Source organism: Micromonas commoda, chromosome 14 (assembly GCF_000090985.2).
Source record: "Micromonas commoda chromosome 14, complete sequence".
Taxonomy (NCBI): domain Eukaryota; kingdom Viridiplantae; phylum Chlorophyta; class Mamiellophyceae; order Mamiellales; family Mamiellaceae; genus Micromonas; species Micromonas commoda.
Window position 1 is genome coordinate 267915 of NC_013051.1, and position 19511 is coordinate 287425.

General features: G+C 68.2%; 11 protein-coding genes across 11 annotated transcripts; 5 read left to right on the plus strand and 6 right to left on the minus strand.

The window, feature by feature from the left end:
* Positions 1-281: 281 nt before the first annotated feature.
* On the plus strand, positions 282-3206 carry MICPUN_64011 (predicted protein; the record flags this gene model as incomplete). Its single annotated transcript, XM_002505888.1, has 4 exons — positions 282-1953; positions 2068-2249; positions 2325-2497; positions 2765-3206. 4 exons carry the CDS (start codon positions 282-284, stop codon positions 3204-3206), a joined length of 2469 nt encoding a protein of 822 aa, XP_002505934.1.
* Positions 3207-3576: 370 nt separating this feature from the next.
* On the minus strand, positions 3577-4573 carry MICPUN_109464 (predicted protein). Its single transcript, XM_002506093.1, has one exon. The coding sequence runs from the start codon at positions 4231-4233 to the stop codon at positions 3805-3807; it is 429 nt and encodes a 142-aa protein (XP_002506139.1). The 5' UTR covers positions 4234-4573; the 3' UTR covers positions 3577-3804.
* A 213-nt stretch (positions 4574-4786) lies between these two features.
* Positions 4787-5903, plus strand: MICPUN_64015 (predicted protein). The gene is made up of 2 exons (XM_002505889.1): positions 4787-5267; positions 5400-5903. Exons 1-2 carry the CDS (start codon positions 4851-4853, stop codon positions 5814-5816), a joined length of 834 nt encoding a protein of 277 aa, XP_002505935.1. The 5' UTR covers positions 4787-4850; the 3' UTR covers positions 5817-5903.
* Positions 5904-6175: 272 nt separating this feature from the next.
* Positions 6176-7726, minus strand: MICPUN_67331 (predicted protein; the record flags this gene model as incomplete). Its single annotated transcript, XM_002506094.1, has 2 exons — positions 6176-7312; positions 7484-7726. Coding segments are annotated over 2 exons (1380 nt in total), but the record flags the coding sequence as incomplete, so codon positions are not given.
* Positions 7727-8325: 599 nt separating this feature from the next.
* On the plus strand, positions 8326-9009 carry MICPUN_88113 (predicted protein; the record flags this gene model as incomplete). Its single annotated transcript, XM_002505890.1, has 2 exons — positions 8326-8723; positions 8772-9009. 2 exons carry the CDS (start codon positions 8326-8328, stop codon positions 9007-9009), a joined length of 636 nt encoding a protein of 211 aa, XP_002505936.1.
* A 369-nt stretch (positions 9010-9378) lies between these two features.
* MICPUN_68567 (glycosyltransferase family 13 protein) lies at positions 9379-10395 on the minus strand (the record flags this gene model as incomplete). Its single annotated transcript, XM_002506095.1, has 1 exon — positions 9379-10395. A coding segment is annotated over one exon (1017 nt), but the record flags the coding sequence as incomplete, so codon positions are not given.
* A 1168-nt stretch (positions 10396-11563) lies between these two features.
* Positions 11564-12530, minus strand: MICPUN_64019 (predicted protein; the record flags this gene model as incomplete). The annotated part of the gene is made up of 2 exons (XM_002506096.1): positions 11564-12292; positions 12420-12530. 2 exons carry the CDS (start codon positions 12528-12530, stop codon positions 11564-11566), a joined length of 840 nt encoding a protein of 279 aa, XP_002506142.1.
* A 335-nt stretch (positions 12531-12865) lies between these two features.
* Positions 12866-14533, minus strand: MICPUN_88042 (predicted protein; the record flags this gene model as incomplete). The annotated part of the gene is made up of 2 exons (XM_002506097.1): positions 12866-13094; positions 13158-14533. The coding sequence occupies 2 exons, from the start codon at positions 14531-14533 to the stop codon at positions 12866-12868; spliced, it is 1605 nt and encodes a 534-aa protein (XP_002506143.1).
* A 433-nt stretch (positions 14534-14966) lies between these two features.
* On the plus strand, positions 14967-16268 carry MICPUN_67870 (predicted protein; the record flags this gene model as incomplete). The annotated part of the gene is made up of 1 exon (XM_002505891.1): positions 14967-16268. A coding segment is annotated over one exon (1302 nt), but the record flags the coding sequence as incomplete, so codon positions are not given.
* A 315-nt stretch (positions 16269-16583) lies between these two features.
* MICPUN_64022 (predicted protein) lies at positions 16584-18578 on the minus strand (the record flags this gene model as incomplete). The annotated part of the gene is made up of 1 exon (XM_002506098.1): positions 16584-18578. One exon carries the CDS (start codon positions 18576-18578, stop codon positions 16584-16586), a length of 1995 nt encoding a protein of 664 aa, XP_002506144.1.
* Positions 18577-19491, plus strand: MICPUN_104065 (predicted protein; the record flags this gene model as incomplete). Its single annotated transcript, XM_002505892.1, has 1 exon — positions 18577-19491. The coding sequence occupies one exon, from the start codon at positions 18577-18579 to the stop codon at positions 19489-19491; it is 915 nt and encodes a 304-aa protein (XP_002505938.1).
* Between the last annotated feature and the right edge of the window lie 20 nt (positions 19492-19511).

Below are 19511 nucleotides of genomic sequence, written 5' to 3' on the forward strand. Positions count from 1 at the left end.
CTCGTTCTGAGCGACGACGCGGGCGGGGGTTCGGTCGGACGTATTGGATCCCGACACGGGGTCGCGGGGGGTTTCGCGAGGCGCGAACCCGGCTGCGTGCGCGCGCGTGCGGGACTGGGTCGGGGCAGGCACCGTCGGCGGCTCGATTTCCACGCGGTTTCACGGGGAAAGGCGAAAAATCTCGGGGCGGATCTCCTGCTTCGGCACATTTTGGCGAGCCGGAGCCCCCACCGGCGACACTCCTACCGTCGACACTCCCACGAGGACGGCTTTCAAACGCGATGGCCTCCGCGACGGCATCCCCATGGGTCCAGGGTATCGCCGCGGGTCGATCCCTCGCCCGCTCGGCGCGTCTCCGCCCCGCGCCCGTGCGAACCCGACGACCCTCGCCCGCGCGATGGATAACGACGAGCGCCGGGCTGCTGGACGCGCTCGAGGTGAAGGTCCCGAAGTCCTCCACCGCGGAGGACGTCGACGAGAAGAACGAGTTCAGGTCGCTCATGGAGAAGGCCGGGGTGAAGCACCAGGTCCGGCTCGCCTCGGGCGCCCGGGGCCGGGGGCTGTTCCCCACCGGCCCGGTCGGATGGACCGAGTCCGCGGTGCTCCTCTCCGTGCCCCTCGACGTGTGCATCTGCGCGCCCTTCGGAGACGAGGACGCCGTGGCGAACGAGCTCGGACTCAACGACGGGTACAAGGACACGTGCACCATCCTCCGCAGGGCGTGGCAGCGCCGCAACGGCGCCAAGGTTCCCGAAGCCATCGTGTCCCTCCTCGACTCGGGATCGGGCGACGATCGCGAGCTCGGCGTGGCGCTGTGGGTGCTGTGGGCGTGCGAGAACGGCGGGGAGGTGTGGGAGGCGTACGCGCGTTGGCTGCCGAAACCCGACGGCCAAATGCCCAGCCTGTTGCTCGCCAACGAACGCGAGCTATCGCAGCTCCAGGACCCACACCTGGCTGGGGAGGCGCGGCGGCTGCACGAAGCGATGGCGGCGGCGCATAACAAAATTGCAATCGCCAACGCGGAGGCGAGGTCGATGAACGGTCGGACGGTGCGTGAGTTCACCCTCGAGGAGCTGCGGTGGGGGTTCGCGCTCGTGGCGAGCCGCGCGGTGGCGTCCCCCGTCGGCGACGGGGGCGCGGCCGCCGCGATCATGGTCCCGTTCTTCGACATGGCCAACCACGACGACGCGTCGATGGTGTCGGCGATCAAGTCAGTGCGGGGTACCGAGGACGGAGACGTGGAGAACGGGTTGCGCGTCGCGGTGGAGAGGGCGATCAACCAGGGCGTCGGGGGACCGCGCGTGGTGCTGGAGACCACGCGAGGGTTGCAGAACGCCGACGACGAGGTCGTCATTCAGTACGACCCGTCCGCCGACAACCGCGAGCTCATGCTCCGTTACGGGTTCTCCCTTCGGGGGAACAGAAACGAGAAGCTTCCGAGGCCCAACGACGGGTCCCCCGCGTCCACGTGCGCGCTCACCCCGGGCGCGTTAAAGCTCGCGTTGGAGGCGAAGGGGCTGATGCGTGAGAGCACGCCGCCGGAGGAACGGCGGCGACTGATATCTGTCGTCGCCAACGCGTGCCCGGGTCGGCGCAGTCCCTCGGAGGACGACTCGTGGGAACTGGACGAGGACGCGTGCGCCAAGGAGGCCATGGACGCGGTGGCGCTTCGAATGCACTGGCAACAAACGCTGGACGCGTTCGAGACGAGCGCGATGGAGGACGAGTCCCTGTTGACGGCGGCCAAGGCGGGGGTTTTGCCGGGCGCCACAGCCAACGTGGTGTGCGCGGTGGAGTATCGGATGGAGCGTAAGGCGGCGCTGGCCACCGGGATCAAGGCGCTGGACGCGTACGTGGAGTGGCTCAGCGAAGACGACGGGGAGGATGAGGGGGATGGGGAGGAGGAGGGCGATGGGGATGGGGGCGAGGGGGATGGGGCGGAGGTGGAGGCGGGTGGCGAATTCCCCGGGTTTGAGGACCAGAGGTGATGTCATCCGTACCACGTCGTGTTCACATTGATAAGTGTTAACCGAGTCCACGCGTGTCTTCCCTCGGACCCGCCGAGAGATCACATCTTCGCGTATCGAGCGACGCGCGATCCGAGGGGAGGACGCAGAGCCCGTCCGCGCGCACGCGCATCCGGGCGAAGATATCTCATGACCTTCGGGGACCTCCTTTGGGGAGCGGAGGCGGAGGAGCGCCGAGCCCGCGAGGCGCTCGAGGCCACGGAGATCGCCGTGCCCGTGGACGTGCGTTCGCTGCCCCGTCCCCTCCGCGCGCGCCCTTCGCTGACTCACGAATCGTTATTCCTCTCCCTCTCCCAGCGGAAAGAAGAAGACGCGCGGGACGCGGACGCGAGCGAGGAGCGCGCGCCGCCGCTGCGTCAGGTTCTCCTTCCCGTCGACGGGACCGCGCAGTCCGAGTACATGGTCGACTGGGCGCTCACCAACTTCTGCAGGGAGGGGGACCAGGTCAACATCCTCCACGTCATACCCAAGTGAGCCCCTCCGCCGCCGCCCACCGCGACCCGTCGTCTTCCCCGAGGAAACGCTCGGCAACCCCCGTCTCCCTCTCCCATCTCGGAAAAGCCAAAACCAAAAACAAACGTCCAACTTTGTGATTCAGGCGATACGAGCCCGCAGTCTACGCCGGGTTCGACGACTTCATCCCCGACTTGCCCGACCCCGAACAGGCGAGTACCCCATCGGTGTAAACGACGCGCCTGACCCGGACCCGCCCCGCCCCGAACGTAACCGCCGCCCAGTCTCAAGCAAACCTCGAGGACGTCGTCTATCGACCGCGGTCCGCTGACGTACCTGTCGGAACCCCGCGATCCCGTCGAGCAGGAGGCGCAGTGGCGCGCGGACGCCGAACAATACCTCGCACAGGCCATCTTCCCCGCCATCGACGCCGCGGGGCTGCGGTACACCGCGGAGATCGTCGCGTACGAGACGGATAACCAGTCCATCGGGGAGATTGTCTGCGAACGCGCGTCGGATCTGGAAGCCGCCGCGGTGATCATGGCGGCGTCGGGGAAGGGACGCGTGAAGGAGTTCTTCATCGGGAGCGTCACCAACTACTGCCTGCACAGGTGCAAGCGACCGGTGGTGATATACAGGTCGCCGCCCGTCGTGCGACCGGGCGCGAGTTCACGCGGCGGGAAGGAGGTCAACGAGTCAAACGGGGCATACGCGCACGCGGAGTGATTCGTAAACGCGTCTTCACGAGGTCGTCCCGGGAGCTGTCCTTTTTGACGTATCCTGGTGCATTCGCCTTCATGTGAACACGACACCAGACAGATGCAGACGAGCAGCAGGTGGAATTCGTGGTTCACGTGAATTGGTCGTTGTGCGAAACGGCTCCGCACGTGATCCCTGACGGGTACAGTAAGTTTCACCTGCTGCTTGCTTCTGTTTATCATGGTGACTCCCATGTACGACGTGCATCTGTCTGGTGCCGCGTGTCTCACAGGGCAGCTCTCGGGACCGACCCCCGTACACCCATCGATTCGCTCGGCGAGGCGGGACGCGCCGGATCTAACCACGCGCGAGTCTCGAGTTGAATCGTCGCGCCGCAAATGTGAAAAAAAAAATGTTTCGCACTCGCACTAAAAGTCGCTCGGTCCCGTCGCCGTCCGACACCGCGGGCGAACCCCCGCGTCTCAATCTCATCCGCCCGGCGCCGTCTCGCGATGCGTTCGATCGTGAGAGAGTTTACGGCGCCGGCATCACCGGTGAGACGCGGTTGGTTCATCCGCGAGTCGGCGTCGCCGAAAGTCGCTTCTCCTTCGCTAACAAAAGTCACTCACTTCTTCGTGACAGCCTCGCACGCGGCGAGAACCTCCTCCGGCGGCGCCACCACGCCGAAGTCCTTCTCGAAGTGCTCGTAGTGGATCCCCGCCTTGGACACCACGTACAGCCCGCCCTTGATGGTTCCCTCGCCCTCTAGGTTATGGTCCGCGACGTCGTCTTTGATCTTCGCGTATCTCTTCCAGAACCCGGCAAAGGGCAGAAACGACGAGAGGCCGCCCTTGCGCAGCTTGCCGCCGCCGAGCGCCCGAAAGAACGCCATGTCGTTGTCCATGTACAGCGGCGTGTCCGCGCCCCAGAACTCGCCGTGTTTTCCCGAGCCCGCGAGGAACGACTCCACTTGCTCGGGTATGTTCTCCTTCAGAAGGCACACGAGATTGCACCCCAACGCGTCAAACTTGGGCTTGAGCGCGTGCAGTCTCATGGCTTCCGAACGGCACATGATTCACCCGGGCCTGCGCAGCACGAGGACCACGGCGGGTCGCTCCTGCCAGAGGGTCTCGGCCCTGACGACGCCGGCGGCGGCGCCGTCGGCGAGGGGCAGCCGCGTCAGCGACGCGCCGGCGAGGTCGCGAAGGGAGCTTCGAATGGCGGATCCCGCGAAGCCGACGGTGGCGACGCTCGCCATCCCGCGCTCTCAGGAACCGTCGCCCTGCGCCCTGGCGTGCGGAACGACGAAGGCGCCGACGATGAGAAGGGACGTGAGCGTCCCTACCGTGACTGGACTGACGAGCGCCGGATTGTCGCGTATGGCGCGGCCCAGCGCGCGCCACATACTGGCGCTCCACGCGCTTTTTCTCGTCTCGATGGCAAAAATCGCCACGTGTGTGGCTGCGGTGAGGGGTCCCACGCCTTGAGTCACAGACCCTCAAATACGCCCAGTCATCACGGTGGCATCGCCCGTGCGTGCGTGCTGGCCTGTCGCCCGGCTGCCACCAATTCGCCGCTGTTGCAACTGTCACCGCACTGGACGGAGCACCGGCCGAGGGATACCTCATCGACGTGGTACCCGCGCGACCGCCGTCTCTCTCTCGCGACACCATGGCGTTCAGCGCAGTCACCGCCGCCGTCTCGCTCCGCGCGCCGCTCGCGACGCCCCGCGCCCCCGTCGCGTCGTCCGTCCCGTCGCGCGCGATCCCCGTCGCCGCGTGCGCGTCTCGCCCTTCCGGGTCGTCGGCGATGCGTCTCGCTCGGCGCGCCGCGATGAGCGGCGAGGGCTCGCTCGCGCTGAGGCTCTCTTCGAAGACGCCCGGCGCGGCCGTCCGCGGAAGGAACGCGGCGGCGGCTAGGGCGATGGCCAAGGACGAGGACTCCACCGCGGGAATCTCCAAGAAGGTTGCGAGAACCTCGCAGGCGTGCAAGACCCTCGGCCGGTGGGGTTTCTGGGGGCAGCTCATCCTCTCCACCGTCTCCGCGGTGATCCTGGTGTTCTCCTTCCTCTTCAAGGGCATCACCAAGGTGCGCGTTCGTTCGAGCCGTTCGCCCCGTCGTTCCCCGAGACGCGCGCGGATCCCTAATTCATCGTCGTCCATTCGCCGCGCTCAATTGATAGCTAACAATCCGATCCCTCCGTAAACCGCCGAACGTCAGGCCACCGACGCGGGCCTCTACTTCATCCTCTTCGGCATCGTCACCGCCTACTTCACCACCTTCTGGTCCCTCGGCATCGGCAAGCTCGGCGATAAGCTCCGCAAGGCGGTCGACCAGCTGGACCTCGTGCCGCCCCGAACCGAGGTGGTTCGTCAGCTCTCCACCGGCTTGGCGGTGAACTTTGTCGGCCTCGGCGCCACCATCGTCGGCATCCAGGCCACCACCGGCCTGCTCTTCGCCAAGTCCCTGAGCGCCGCCGCCGCCGCGCCGTTCACGCCGGGGTACACCGGCCCGGTGCTGGCTCTGGACATATTCCTCATCCAGGCGGGCGCGAACGTGATGCTGGCGCACTGGATCGGAGCCGCGGTGTCGCTGTGGCTGCTGCGAACAGTCAACCTGCCGACGCCGCAGCGGTGAGTAAGAGTAGCTAGCGTCCCGATGCGTGTCAGCGGCGAGGCGGGCGACGGGTCGAACGTATCTCCAACGGGCTGAAAGTATCTCGAGTGTGTGTCGTATTCTGCGTCGCGCGCGCTTCTCGCGTGTGTGTATTAATCGTACGCCATCGACGGCGGTGAAACCGCAGCCGTTGGCTCTGTCGCCGCCGACGCGTCGCCGCCGTCGCCGCCGTCGCCGTCGCCGTCGCCGTCGCCGTCGCCGTCGCCGTCGCCGTCGCCGTCGCCGCCGCGCGCCTCGCCATCGATCCTCCCCGCCGCCGCCGCCGACTCCTCGACCGCGGGCGATCCCCCCGCGCCTCTCTCGCCACCCGTGACCTCGGCGAGCCACGGGTGCATCAGCATCTCCCCCGCGGTGGCCCTGTGCTCGGGGGAAAAGTCCAGCATGGGCATCAGAAAGTCCGACATCGCCGCGGCGTCGGCGTCGGCGAAGCCGTACTTTTCCGTGAGCACGTCCTTGAGGGGCCAAAACTTGAGCGATCGAATGTGCCTGAGCTCGCCGTTCCTGGTGAAGAAATCGCGGCAGTACTTGCCGTTGGTGGCGATCCGCTTGGGCATCCGACCGATGAGCTCCATCATCAGCGCGAGGTGGTCCTCGTCGCGGTCGTAATCCTTGCCGCTCCTCGGGTCGAAGAGGAGGTCGCCGGTGGCGAGCTCGAACGCCATGCAAGCCAGGGACCACACGTCCGCGGGAGTCGAGTACTTGGCGCCCAGGATAACCTCGGGGCACCGGTACTGCCGGGTCTGGATGTCTTGCGTGAACTGCTTGTACGTCCAGCACGCGTTACCGAGGTCGACGATGACCGACTGCATGTTCTCGAGGTCCTCGGTCGACGGCGGCGGGCCCCGGCGCTTCCTACCCTTCGCCTTTTTCCGCTTCTCCTCCTCCTCCTCATCGTCGCCCTCGCCGCTCTTCTTCGTCGCTTCGCCGCCCTTCGAGACGTTCGCGTCGCCGTTGGACTCCGCAACCTTCTTGGCCTTCTTCTTGGCCTTCTTCTTCTGGTTCTTGGTGAGTTCCTTACCGCCGTCCGCGTCGGCTTCGCCGTTGAGGTGAATTGCGGCGAGCTCCGGAGTCATCGCCGCCTCACCCGGAACCTGACCGGAAGCTCCTCCCCCCTCAACCCTGGCCTCACCCGATGCGCCGTCCACGTCCACGTCCATGTCCCGCGCGGTCTCGGTCTCGGTCTCGGTCTCGGTCTCGGTCTCGGGCTTGGGCAGCGGCTTTCTCAGCAGCACGTTCTCGGGCTTGAGATCGGTGTGGATGATCTTCTTGCGGCTGTGGAGGTAGTCCAGACCCGCCAGGACGTCCCTGCAGATGGCCTTCACCGCGCGCATCGGGATACCGCGGTAATCGTACCGCTTGATGAGCGCGAGGAGGTTATCGCCGAGCACCTCGAAGCACATGCACACGTGCGTGCCGTTCGGTCCCTTGTGCTCGAACGAGTCCACCAGCCTGACCACCTTGCTTGAACCCGGGTGCGGGGGCGGATTCGCGGGACCGCCATCCGCGGTTTCACCCGATCCATCCCGCCTCGTCTCTCCCGCCGCCGCCCGCTCGCGGTCCTTGCGCTCGCCCGTCTTCCCCTTGCGACCGTGAGGTGGCGGACGTTCGCCGTCGTCCACCTCGTTCACCGCGGCGATCTTGTCGAGGATGGTGATCTCGTCCCTCGCCGCCTCGGTGTAGTGCGCCGCGCTCTTTTGCACCTTGAGCGCCACCTTTGCACCCGTGGCGACGTCGTCGCATATCCACACGGTGGAGAAGTGGCCCCACCCCAGCTTCTCCCGGACGACGTACCGGCCGTCCTTGTAGGTATCGCCCACGGCGACGGGGTGGTATCCGCCCTTCCGGTACCCCTCCGCGCCCTCGTCCTCGGACTCGTCGTTGGACGAGCCATCTTCGCCGCCGGAGCCGGACGCGTCGCCGTCGTCGCGGCTGCCGTCGCCGCCGCGCTTGCCTCCCGCGTGCGCCTTGGCGCCCTTCGCGGTGGGCGCGCCCCCGGCGTTCGATCCCCCGAGTGACGCGGGTTTGGCCGGGGCCTTGCCGCGCTTGCCTCGCTTGCGGGGCTTGGCGGCGACGTGCGCGACGGCCGGGACGGACGGAGCCTTCTCCATGCTTCGTCGGTCTGAAAACGCCCTTTTCACGAGCGCGACCCGATGGCGCGGGGCGACCCGGACGGCGCTCCGCTCGACCGCGCCGAGGGTCGGATCGCGCCGATCGATGCACCCCTCACGAGCGCGTTGCCGATCGCGTTCGGGGGATTCGCCGCGTCGTCGCCTTTCGCCCGCGCGCTCGCCGTAGTGACGGGCGCGATCCCGCCGCCGCTCCGTCGGTGTCGGCAGTGGACTGGCGATCGCAGACTGGACTCGGCCAGACTGACAGTCAGACGATGGACACAGCTGGCGCGCCGAGACGTCGTCGCGCGATGGTGTTCCTGGGCCTCACCCGCCCCACCCCCGCGTCTCGCCGCGTCGCCATGGACCACGGCGCGTCGCGCGGGTACAACTACCCCGAACCCCACGTCGGCGCCACGCGGCACGCCCCGCACGCGCCCGCGAACGACGGCGTCGGCGGTTGGCGAATCGCCGACGGCCCGCTGGCGTCCATGCCGTACGCGCGGGACGCCACCTTCGTCGAGATCGGCAGGGGCGCGGGGGATTACGCCAGGGCCAAGGGGATGATGCGGCGGTGGGGGCACTTCCAGCTTGGATGGTCCGAGGTGGCCCCGGACACCGGCGTGAAGGAGGGCGATCTCGTGTGCGTCTGCGCCAACGTCGCGGGGGTGTGGATCCGCAACCCGCTGCGGGTGGTGTACGCGGAGGAGGCCGGGGCGACGGGGCGGCGGGGCGGCGGGGCGGGGGGGAAGAACGACGGGTACGCCGCCGCGAACGGATCCCCCGCTAACGACGGCGTCAAGGACAGGTTCTCGTTCGCGCACGGCTGCCTCGGCGGGCACCTGCTGTCAGGGGAGGAATCGTTCATCTTGGAGCGACGCTCGGACGACAGCGTGTGGTACGGAGTGCGCACGTTCTCGAGGCCGGCGCACCCGCTCGCGCTCGCGTCGTACCCGATCGTGAGAGCGCTGCAGCGAAGGTTCGCGAGGGACAGCACGCGCGCGATGGCGGAGGGGATGGCGGAGGGCGGGGTGAGAAGCGCGTGAGGTGAGATTTTAGCCAAACGAACGAGCGACGTCCCAAGTTTAGGTGGTCCAAGGTACCTCGTGTTATTAGCCAGCGCGGATGTGTTAGCCAGTTTAGTGTGGGCCCGCACGTCACGTCCCGGCCTCGTACTGCCACCATCGCTCCATCGCCTGCGTCAGCCGCTCGTTGCGCTCCTCCTCCGACAAACCGTCGTCGCTGTTTTTGGTCGCCTCCTTCTTCGCCTCCGGTGGTTCACCGGCGGTACCCTTCGTCGTCGTCGTCGTCGTGCCCACCCCGCTGCTAACCCCAGCCCCGCCCCCCCCCGGCTCCTCCAACCCCAACGTCCCGGTCCACTGCGCGTACGTCCTGGCCACCGCAGCGCTCGGCGCCGGGACCAGCATCACCGTCGCGCGCCCCTTGTACATCTTAAACGTAACCACTCCGCGGTAACCGGCTCTGGGAACGCCGTCTTTCCACTCGGCGAAAACCCCGAACCTCTTCGCCAGCCTGTTAAAGTCGCGCTCGGACGCGTAGATGACCTTGTAGACGTTCGTGGCGGCGTTCTCGGGGGGAACGAGGCGCACCTGCGTGGGGGAGTCGATGATCGTCGCCGAAGCGAGCGTTCGTCTGACTTGGTCTTCGTACGCGTCGCCGTTTGATATATACGCGAGGCTCTGCGAGGCCCAGTCGATTCGTTCGGACGCGGGCTTGATCTCCCGGAGGTACGCGCGGAAGAACTGGCCCTTGCTGGATCCAACCTCCCCAAAGTTGAACGTCCTGCAAACCTCCGGCCGGATGCTCTCCCGCCCCCTTCGGACGTCGCTCAGCCGCATCCAGTCGTCCCAGTACGAATCCGGCCACTTGGGCGCCAGCTCCCGCCACAGCGCCTTGTGAAGCATCCAGCCCAGGCCCGGGAAGAAGTCGCTGCGGTACAGCCTGCGCTCGTCGCTGACGTGGATCTTCTGCCCGTTGTCGTTCCAGGAGCTCACCGTGTAGACGCTGGGATCCGCGTCCATCACCTTACCAGCCGCCTCAAAGTACCCGAAAAAATCCGGTGACAGCTCCATGTCGTCCTCCAACACGATGACCCGCTCGTACCCGAGATCGTCGAACAGCGTCTTCATCGCCCACTTGTAGTGCGCGGCGATGCGGTAGTACGCGACGGAGTCCCACCGAAACCTCGTCCGCGTCGTCGGCGGACGGTCCTCCAGGTGCTGCATCCAGTGAAAATCCTTCGCCTTGGGGCCCTCGGCGAACGCTCGCGTCGCCTTGTGCCGACCGTCCTGCGATATGAAAACCGGGAACTTGTCCACGTCGCCGGGCCTCACGCCCAACGCCGCACGCACCGACGCCACCGTCCGCTCGAGGTAGTCCGCGCGGTCGCACGCCATGATCACCACCGCCGCGTAAGCCTTCGGGTTATCCGCAGACGAGGCTCCTCGGAGCCGCGACGCGCCCATCTTGCCCAGCGCGGAATCCGTCAGGACGCCGACGCCGTTCGTCGCCTCCGAGTTGAGCTGCCCAGCCTTAGACGCCGACGGCGTGAGGAACGACCCGCCGGCTCCGTACCTGCCGAGGTAGGAGGCGAAGAGCGACTTGGGCGCGGGATTGAACGCGCCGTCCTCGTCCGCGTCGTCGCTCGAATCTTTGCTCCTCCCCCGAGCGCTTCTGACGACCCGGTCCTCGTCGTCCCACGTGGAGCCTGACGCTTTCTTCGCGCTCCCTCGCGCTCCCGCTCCCGCTCCGCCGGTTGGGACCCCTGCCATCGCGTCGTTGACCGACTTGGACCACACCATCTTTCCCACCGACGCCTCCGCCGCCTCTCGCCGAGCGTACGCGGCTCGTTCCTCTCGCATCTCGCGAAGCGCCGCGTCGTTGGTTTCGAAGAAGGCTTCGTCGGCGTCGGTGGGGGCGACGCCCGCGAGCCTGTTGGCGAGGGCGGCGCGGTCCATGAGGATACGCTGGCGCTCGCGGAGGGACGCCACGGACGACGACGATGGGTCGGTCGACGCGACGGTGGGCCTCGTCGTCGCGGCGGTGGGCTCGGCGTTGGATTTTCGCGCCGCGGCGCCCCGCTCCAGGGTGTCCACCACCGCGGTGTCCATGCGGACCACGACCTCCCTCAGCTGCGCCACCTGCTCGCGCAGGTCCTCCTGTTTCACGAGCATCGCGCGGATGGCCTCGGCGCGCCGCGCGATCTCCTCGTCCGCGCTCTGGATGCGCGAGGACCTCGCGTGGATGCGCGCGTACGTGACGCCCTGGAGTAACACCACGACGGCGACGATGACGGCAAGCCAGAGGGCGTGCGGGTGGCGCCAGGGACCGTGCGCGTGGGGGCCCGCGCGGTGCTTGGAGCGCGCGCGGCGCTCCCAGTCGCGCTGGTCCATCGCGGGGTGCATCGCGGCGCGGCTCGGACGGGCTCACGCGCCAAGCCGCGGCTTCTGAATGATGATTGGCGCCCCAGTTCCGGAAAATAAACGCGCGACGTCCAAAAGGCCAAGACAGTTTTTTATCCAAAAAGTTCTCTCGTCACCCCGCGTTACATCGATGTACATCCCGGTTCATCCCACCCGTTCACCTCTCGAACGCGCTCGTCGCCCTCGCCACGACAGCCCGCACCGCCCTCGCGACGGTGTCCCCCTCGGCGACGCACGCGGCGCCAAACACGCGCGCCCTCGTCGCCACCACGTGAGACCCCTCGACGCATCGAAGCGCCAGCGCCGCGCCAAACCTTCGCGCAGCCTCCGCGTACGCGTCCACCGACGCGCTCAAATTCGCCGCGCTCATCCCCGCCACCGCTCGTTCCGCGAACGCCCTCATGGACCGAGGGGTCATGACGTCCGGGAACGCGCCGCGCTGGTCCAGGGCGACGCAAACGACAAAGATCGCCGCGACCAGCGCGAAAAAGACGAGCGTCGACCAGACGAGCCTCGCCAGCTGTGCCGCCAGCTGTGCCGCCGTCGACCCGGCTGCCGCCCTCGACGCCGCTTCGACGTCCGAGGAAGTGGACGCCGCGCGCGATGGGTTGGACGTCGACGATGCCGACGGCTTGGTCACCTTGAGCGCCGCCGCGCGCTCCTTCTGTCGCGCCTCCGCGCCCTCCGCTTGGCGCACATCCTTGCGCGACATTCGCTTCGCCGCGACGTGTTCCGATCCGTCGGGGTTCTTCCTCGGGGAGAAGAACGGGAGGCCGCCGCGCTTGGTCTTGGCCGGCGGGGACGCGCGCGCGCGCCTGTCCTCCTCGGCCCAGTCCGATTTGGTCGGTCGACGCGCGGTGAGCTGCTCGCGCGCGCGCACGATGGTCTGCGCGGGGGATGGGGAGAAGGTCAGTCCAGTCGGTCGGGTGAATGTTCCGAGTATGGCATTTGCCGGCCTTTCAATTTTGAAAGGTCCGGGGCACGCGCGCGCGAGGTGGGGGTCCCGGACGCACCAGCTCGTCCTCGCTGTCGCTGTCCATCATCGCGGCGAGTATATCGGGCGTGCTGAGGTTCTTGGCGCGGCCGTTGGCGGGCGCCGGGGTCCGTGGCGGGCTGACGGCCATCTCCTCACGGTTTCGGATCTCAATTACCAAAATTCGCCTCGGGGAATCCGGACGCCCGGTCTCTAACTGAAAGGTCGGGTCGCGGCCGGGGAACCGACGTGTCGCTCGCGCGCGTCAAACACCCGGCGGAGGCGAACGACGCGGTTCGGGGCGAGGTTGATCGGTTGGGGCGCGCGCGCGCGAACCCGAGTGACGAAGGCAAAAAGGGGACGAGTTATTTTCCCCCGAGTGCCGAGCTCAGGTGACAGGATCTGACTGGCGCTCGACTGCATCGTTTCATTGGAGTGGCTCACTTTATTAATGCGTGTATCGTTCCACCCCCCGCGCCGCGCTCATCATCCCGCGCGTCCCAGGATCCTCAACATGTCCCCGACCAGGTACAGCGACCCGGTCACGAGCACGTGCACCCGCCGCCCGCTTCCCAGCGCCCGTTCCTCCCTCGCGCGCCTCCTGATCTGCTCCACCGCCGCGCGCAGCCGCGGAACAACCGCCGACGCGGTCGAGGGCGGCGACGTGTTTACCGACGCCCCCGCCAGCTGTGCACCGACCCTCGCTCCCTCCGCCCTCGCCACCGTCCCCTCACCGAGACGGCCGGCCAAACTCTCCGACCCACCCCGCCGCACGCACCCCGCGTGTTTCCTGGCGAGGTCGTCCCACGTCCTCGCCAGCTTCGTCTGCCACGCGCAATCCTGCGCGCCGGCGAACGGGGTCAGGCCCTTGCTCGAGCTCTCCGCGGGTGCGAAGAGGGCGGGGGCGGTGATGGGCGCGCCGTACGCCTCCGCGGTCTGCGCCAACGGGGTGAGCAACGTCGTCGGGTCCCGCTCCTCCATGCAGTTGAACAGGAGCAGCCGAACGACGGGGGGTTCGGCGATTGATTTTTCCCCATCCGAGCCGCCGCCGGCTGTGCCGCCGCCGCCGCCGCCGTCCGTCTCGTCGCCATCCGCCCGGCCGCAGAACCACTCCGCGACGTGTCGCATGCTCTCCTCGGTGTGCGCGCCGTCGAGGTACCAGGAAAGATCCTCCACGTCGTCCGGCACCACCTGCGCGCGCCCGAACCACTCCGTCTCCGCGAGACCCGTCGCCCAAGTCTCCGGCAACGTTCCGGCGTCTAAGCACCTAAGGGCGTCGGCGCCCCAGACGGGCGACGTTCTTCGCGTCCACGTGCGCATCAACTCGATGGCGAGCGCCGCGTTGAGCTCCTGGTGCTTCCCCGCGAGTCCGAGACGGATGGGATCGCCGCTTGGGGTGCGCCACTCGCGGAGGGGCCGAGCGGTGGTGAGCGAACACCCGTCAACCTCGGCGGCTCTCAACTCCAGCGCCTGCATCGCCTCCGGCACCTGCGGGGACGTGATCGCGGGACAGTGCGGCTTGAATATCCCCGCCTTTTCCCTCGCGATCTTACCCACGGTGTCGCCGAGCACCTCCACGTGGTCCAGCCCGAGCGAGGTGACGCCGCACACGGCGGGGCGGCGGATGACGTTTGTGGCGTCGAGCCTGCCGCCGAGGCCAACCTCGAGGACCACCGCGTCCACCGCCCGTTCCGTGAATATCCGAAAGCCCAGGAGGGTGAGGAAGCGAAAGTACGCGGGCATGCCGAGGTCCGCCTCGCACGTCTCCCTCAGCTTGGCGTGCAGCCACCAGAAGTTTCGCGTGAACGTCGTCTTGGACACCGGCCGGCCGTCGATGCGGTACCTCTCCCGGATGTCCACGAGATGCGGTGAGGTGTAGAGGCCCGTCCTCGTGCCGGCGCGACGAAGGCAGGCGTCGACGAACGCGCAGGTGCTGCCCTTCCCTTTCGTCCCCGCGACGTGGATGTACGACATCGCGTTGACGCTCTCCGTCATCCCGAGGCGCTCGAGGTACAGGTGAAGGCGATCAAACTGCTGCTCCCAGGTGAGGTCGTTCGGGCCCTTGGGCGCCGCGCGGGTCTTGCCGCTGATGGTCGACTGCAGCGCCTCGAGCGCCGCTCGGTACTCGTCGTCGGTGACCTCCTCCTCCTCCATCGGATCCGCCATCGTTCGCGGCGACCCGAAGCCGGCGGCGGGCGGTGGACTGACGAGACGCGTCAAGGGTTGGAGGGTCTAGGTTTTATCCGGAGGTGCCGACGCGGTTGCCCAGTCAGCTTCCGTGTTGTTAGTGCTCCTCGAGCGCCTCGCTCGGTCCGTTCCCCACAAGCCCGCGTCGACTGGATCGCGCGCCGTCGTCGGGTTCGACCCTCACGCACCGGCCGCCATGATCGTCGCGTCAGCGCCGGCGTCGCCGGCGTCGGTCCGCGCCAACCCCACCCTCCGCGGCGCGCGCACCCATCGGCGAAGCGCATCATCATTACCATCGGCGTCGTCGTCGTCGTTCGTCGCGAGGCGTCGCCGCCCAGCCGTGCGTCGTCGCGGCGTCGCGGTCATCGTGCACTCGGCCGCCTCCGCGACGCACGCGCTCGGCGTCGACGTGGGAACGCAGGGCACGAAGGCGATCCTGTACGACCTGTCGTCCAAAGCCGTCGCGGGGAAAGGCTCGTGCTCGTACGGCCTCATGCCCACGCCCGCGGGGCGCCCCAACGCCGCCGAGCAGGATCCGTCGACGTGGCTGGAGGGCGTTCGGGTCGCCGCGAAGGCCGCACTGGAGGAGGCGGGGCTCGAGCCGAGGGCCATCGCGGCCGTGGGGGTGAGCGGGCAGCAGCACGGCATGGTCGCCCTCGACGCCGAATGCGACGTCATCCGACCGGCGAAGCTCTGGTGCGACGTTGAATCCGCGAAAGAGGCGAAAGAACTCGGCGACCGCTTCGGGTGGGCGATGCAAGCCGGGTTCACGTCCTCGAAGGTGCTGTGGATGAAGAGACACGAACCGCACAACTGGGCCCGCACCGAGCACGTCTTACTGCCGCACGATTGGATCAATTACAAGCTCACCGGAGAAATCGCGACGGACCCCGGGGACGCGTCCGGGATCGGCGTCTTGGACCTGACGACGCGATCGTTCCGCGACGACCTGTGCGAGTTTGTCGATCCCAAGTTCAGGCGCTTATTGCCGGACATCGTGGACCCGGAAGAAAGGGGCGTGCTCGGGACGGTCACGGCGGAGGCATCTAATTCCTGGCTCGAGGGGTTAATTCCCGCCGGCGCCATCGTCTCCGTCGGGAGCGGCGATAACATGATGAGCGCGTTGGGCGCCGGGTGCGTCGACGAAGGGGACTTGGTCGTGAGTTTGGGGACGAGCGGCACCGTCTTCGGGTACTCCTCCACGCCGGTCATCGACGCCACGGGCGCGGTGGCGCCCTTCTGCGACGCCACCGGCGGGTACCTTCCGCTGCTGTGCACGATGAACTGCACCAAAGTCGTCGAGGAGCCGCTGCTCTGGTACGGCTGCGACCACGGGCAGATGGTCAAGCTCGCCCGATCGGTGCCCCCCGGGTGCGACGGCGTCAGGTTCCTCCCGTACATCACCGGCGAGCGCACCCCGAACTGGCCGGACGCCACCGGCGCCATCGTGGGCATTCGGCCGGGTTCCTTGGTCAACCCCGCCGTGGCGTACAGAGCCGCGATGGAAGGCGCGACGTACTCCTTGCTCGCCGGCGTCAGACGAATGTCAGAACTCGGGATGCCGGCGCCGCGAGAGGTCAAGGTGGTGGGCGGGGGCAGCAAGTCGCCGCTGTGGAGGCAGATTATCGCGGACGCGTTCGACGTCAAAGTTCGGAGGTTGAGGGAGGCGGAGAGCGCGGCTTTGGGCGCGGCGACGCAGGCAGCGGCGGCGGCGGAGGGAGTCGACGCCAAATCGTACGTTCGGGCCAACCTGGCGACGTCCCAGGAGGGGGGGTCGGAGGAGGAGGAGGAGATTCACTCGCCGGTGCCAGAAGCGGTGGAGGCGCTGCGGGCGGGGTACGAGCTGTTCATCGCGGAGGGGCGGGCGCTCTTCGGCGCCGGCGGGGGGGAGTGAGCGGTTGAGGGTTCGTCGGAGTCGCTACGAAGGTGCGCCCTCACGCGAGGTAAACGTCTGGCCCCCTACCCTAAAACCGCGTCACCCACCTATTCGATCGCCGCCGAACCCGGGTCCTCGTCGTCACTCGCCCGATCCGCGCGCCACCGCGCCCGCGCGCGTCTCCCCACCGTCCGTCATCGTCCTGCCGACCCCGCCGACTTCCGTCCATTCGTCGGCGCCGGCGTCTGGATCCCACGACTGCTCGAGGAGCAACGTCGCCAGCGCCTCGTGGTACTCCCCGGGCGACGCGACGCCCCGCAAACGCTCCGGCGTCGCGCGTTCCAGCGCGGCCCTGGCGCGCACCAGCGCCTCCCCCGCCGCCCAACCTCGCTCGTTACCTCCCCCGCCGTCGGCATCGGCGTCGACGGCTTCCCCCGTCGTCACTTCCCCCGCCGCCGCCGCCGCCCTTCGCGCCATCCTCTGCGACGCCCTGTGCGCCCTCACAGCCCCGTCGCTCACCTCCCGCGGGTACGCGCAGTCCGCGTGGTCCTGCTCGTCAGTCCACCGCACGCACACGGCGCCGGGAACCTCCGCGTCGCACCGAGCGACCAATCCGTCCGACCCGACCCCGTACCGGTTGCGAGCGTACGCCGCGGGTAGGAACAAGAGCGAGCCAAAGTGCTTCGTCTCGGTGTGGAAGCTGACGACGGGGAAGGCGCGCACGTCCAAACGCGGTGCACTCGCGAGGTACGTCCGTCTCGACGCGTACGTCAGGTCCCTCACCGCCGGTAGCAAGAGCGTTTCGCCCTCGCCGCGTTTTGTCCCGGTGACGACCTCGAGCGCGGCGGTTGAAAGCGACTCCAGCGCGGGGGTGGCGAGTAAGTCGGATGAGACGAACGACCCGGCGTACGGCGCCTGCGTCGTCACGATACCCCGCACCATCCCGCGGAGGAGTTGGGCGTACTCGGCGCACGCCGCGCACGCGTCGACGCCCCCTTTGCTGTGACCGATCAGGACCACCGCCAGTCGCTCGTCCGATGATGATGATGATGATGATGATGATGATGATGATGATGATGATGATGATGATGATGATGAATCCGTCCCCGCGCGTCCGTCTCCGTGGTCCAATAACTCCGTCTCCATCTCGCGTCGCCACGCGCTCACCTCCGCCGCGAGCGCGCGCGCGTTCGCCCGCACGGTGCCCTCCGTGTCGCACGCGACGCTCATCTTGCAACGCGCGCCGCGAGCCACGAACCAGTCGCGGACGTCCGACATGTACCCAGGGTAGTAATCGCCAAAGAGGCCGGGGACGAGGAGGTACGCGGGCGCGTCGGGGCCCGCCAACGCGGGCGACGGTTCGTATCGAGAACCCGAACCGTCGAGCGCCACCGGCCGGCGTCTCACGTCGTGAAGTATCTCCTCGAACCGCGCGGTGCCGTCGAGCGCGGGCGTCGCGGTGGGGTCGCGCGCGAGCCATCCCACGTCGCGCCTCGAGTTGGCCGTCTTCTCGATCGCCCGCGCCATCTCCCCCGCGATGTCGGTGCGCTCCCCGAGCAGGGCGCGCGCGTTCGCGAGGGCGGACGCGATATCGGCGGCGGAGGCGACGCGGAACGGGACGCCGCGGCGGTCGTCGGCGACGACAGACCGCTGCAGCCTCCGCGACCACGCGGCGAAGGGTTTGGGATTCGACGCCGGCGACGAGGACGCACCGCTGGACGGGGATGCGTCGCGGGATGCGTCGCCGGGTTCCGCCGGCGACGGCTCCGCGATCGAGGAGGATTCATCGTCCTCCTCCTCCTCCTCGTCGTCGTGCACATCCACGGCGTCGTCCCGGCCGAGCCCCCGCGCCGCTGGCTCGCGAACGTCGCGCGGTCGCCTCGGGGGAGAGGGAGGGAACGACGCCGCGCGGGTCCTCGCCCCGTGGCCGCCCCGACGCGTCCTCCCGCGGAGGGCGTTCGCCGGCCGGACGCGGATGCGGGGCGCGGTCACCGCCGCGCTCGTCGCGCCCGCCGCCCCGAGCATCCTCCCGCGACTCCTGCCGCGCGCCCCGTCGAGTGAGCCGGCGAGCGACGGGAATAGCGTTATTCCGGCCTGACGAAAGGGCTCCGACACGTCGCTCCGTCGCCACTCCATGGCGCACCGCGGCTCGTCTCTCATCCGCCGCGCAGCCGCGTCGTTCTCCACCGCCGCATTTCACGGATCGCGTCCCCGCCGTCCCTTCGCGAGCTCCGCCTTCGCCAGGACGATGTCATCGTCCATGGGCTACGACGAGTTCGCCTCCGAGGTGGCTCGCGCCACCGCCGGCGACGCCACGAGGGACGACCAGGCGCACTGGTCCGATCTCCTCGCCAAGGTGGAGACGCGCTGCGACGAGTGGCGGCATCCCATGGCGCCCATCTCCTTCTGGCTCCTCAAGCACAAGGACGCGCCGAGAGACGTGGCGTACGACCCATCGTCCGACGCGCTCGCCGACGATCCGAACGGCCCGAACAAGGACGTCATCGCCATGCTGATCCAGATGGCTGACGCCCTCTACGGCCTCCGAGGGTGCACGCGAGGCGTCGCCCCGCGCCACGCGATCCCGCTCATCAAGGCGGCCGCGAAGAAGCACAACTCGTCCAAGTACATCACCGAGCCGCACGCGGGCGCGCTCGTCGCGCTCCCGGGCCTCTGCGAGTGGGTCCGAGCGGGCGAGCGGTGGGACGACCCGTCGGTCGATTGCGACGACGTCGCGAGGGAGGCGGCCAAGGCGGTGGCGCTCGGTGTGCCGAGGCCGGGGCACAGCGTCCTGGGCCACGGCACGTTCGGCGCCGCGGAGCCGTGCTGGGTGCAGCTCGCCGCCAAGTATGAGGAGGGCAACGGGGACGTTCAGGCGGAGAAGGCGGCGTACGAACGCGCGCTCGTCGGACGGAGCGGCGGCGAGGGTGGGGAAAAAGCCAAAAAGGCAAAATGGACGTGGCGCGTGAAACACATGGCGGACGGCGACGCGGAGTACATCGCGGAGGCTGGAGGCGCCATGCTCATCTTCAACGGTGACGAAGAGTGAGCGATGATGGAACGAACGCA

Bases quoted from the DNA above. Each gene is read 5' to 3' on its own strand.
- MICPUN_109464 (XM_002506093.1), bottom strand. From the start codon at position 4,233: ATGAGACTGCACGCGCTCAAGCCCAAGTTTGACGCGTTGGGGTGCAAT.
- MICPUN_64015 (XM_002505889.1), top strand. From the start codon at position 4,851: ATGGCGTTCAGCGCAGTCACCGCCGCCGTCTCGCTCCGCGCGCCGCTC. The intron at 5,268-5,399 runs GTGCGCGTTCGT...GCCGAACGTCAG, and splicing joins TCTTCAAGGGCATCACCAAG to GCCACCGACGCGGGCCTCTA.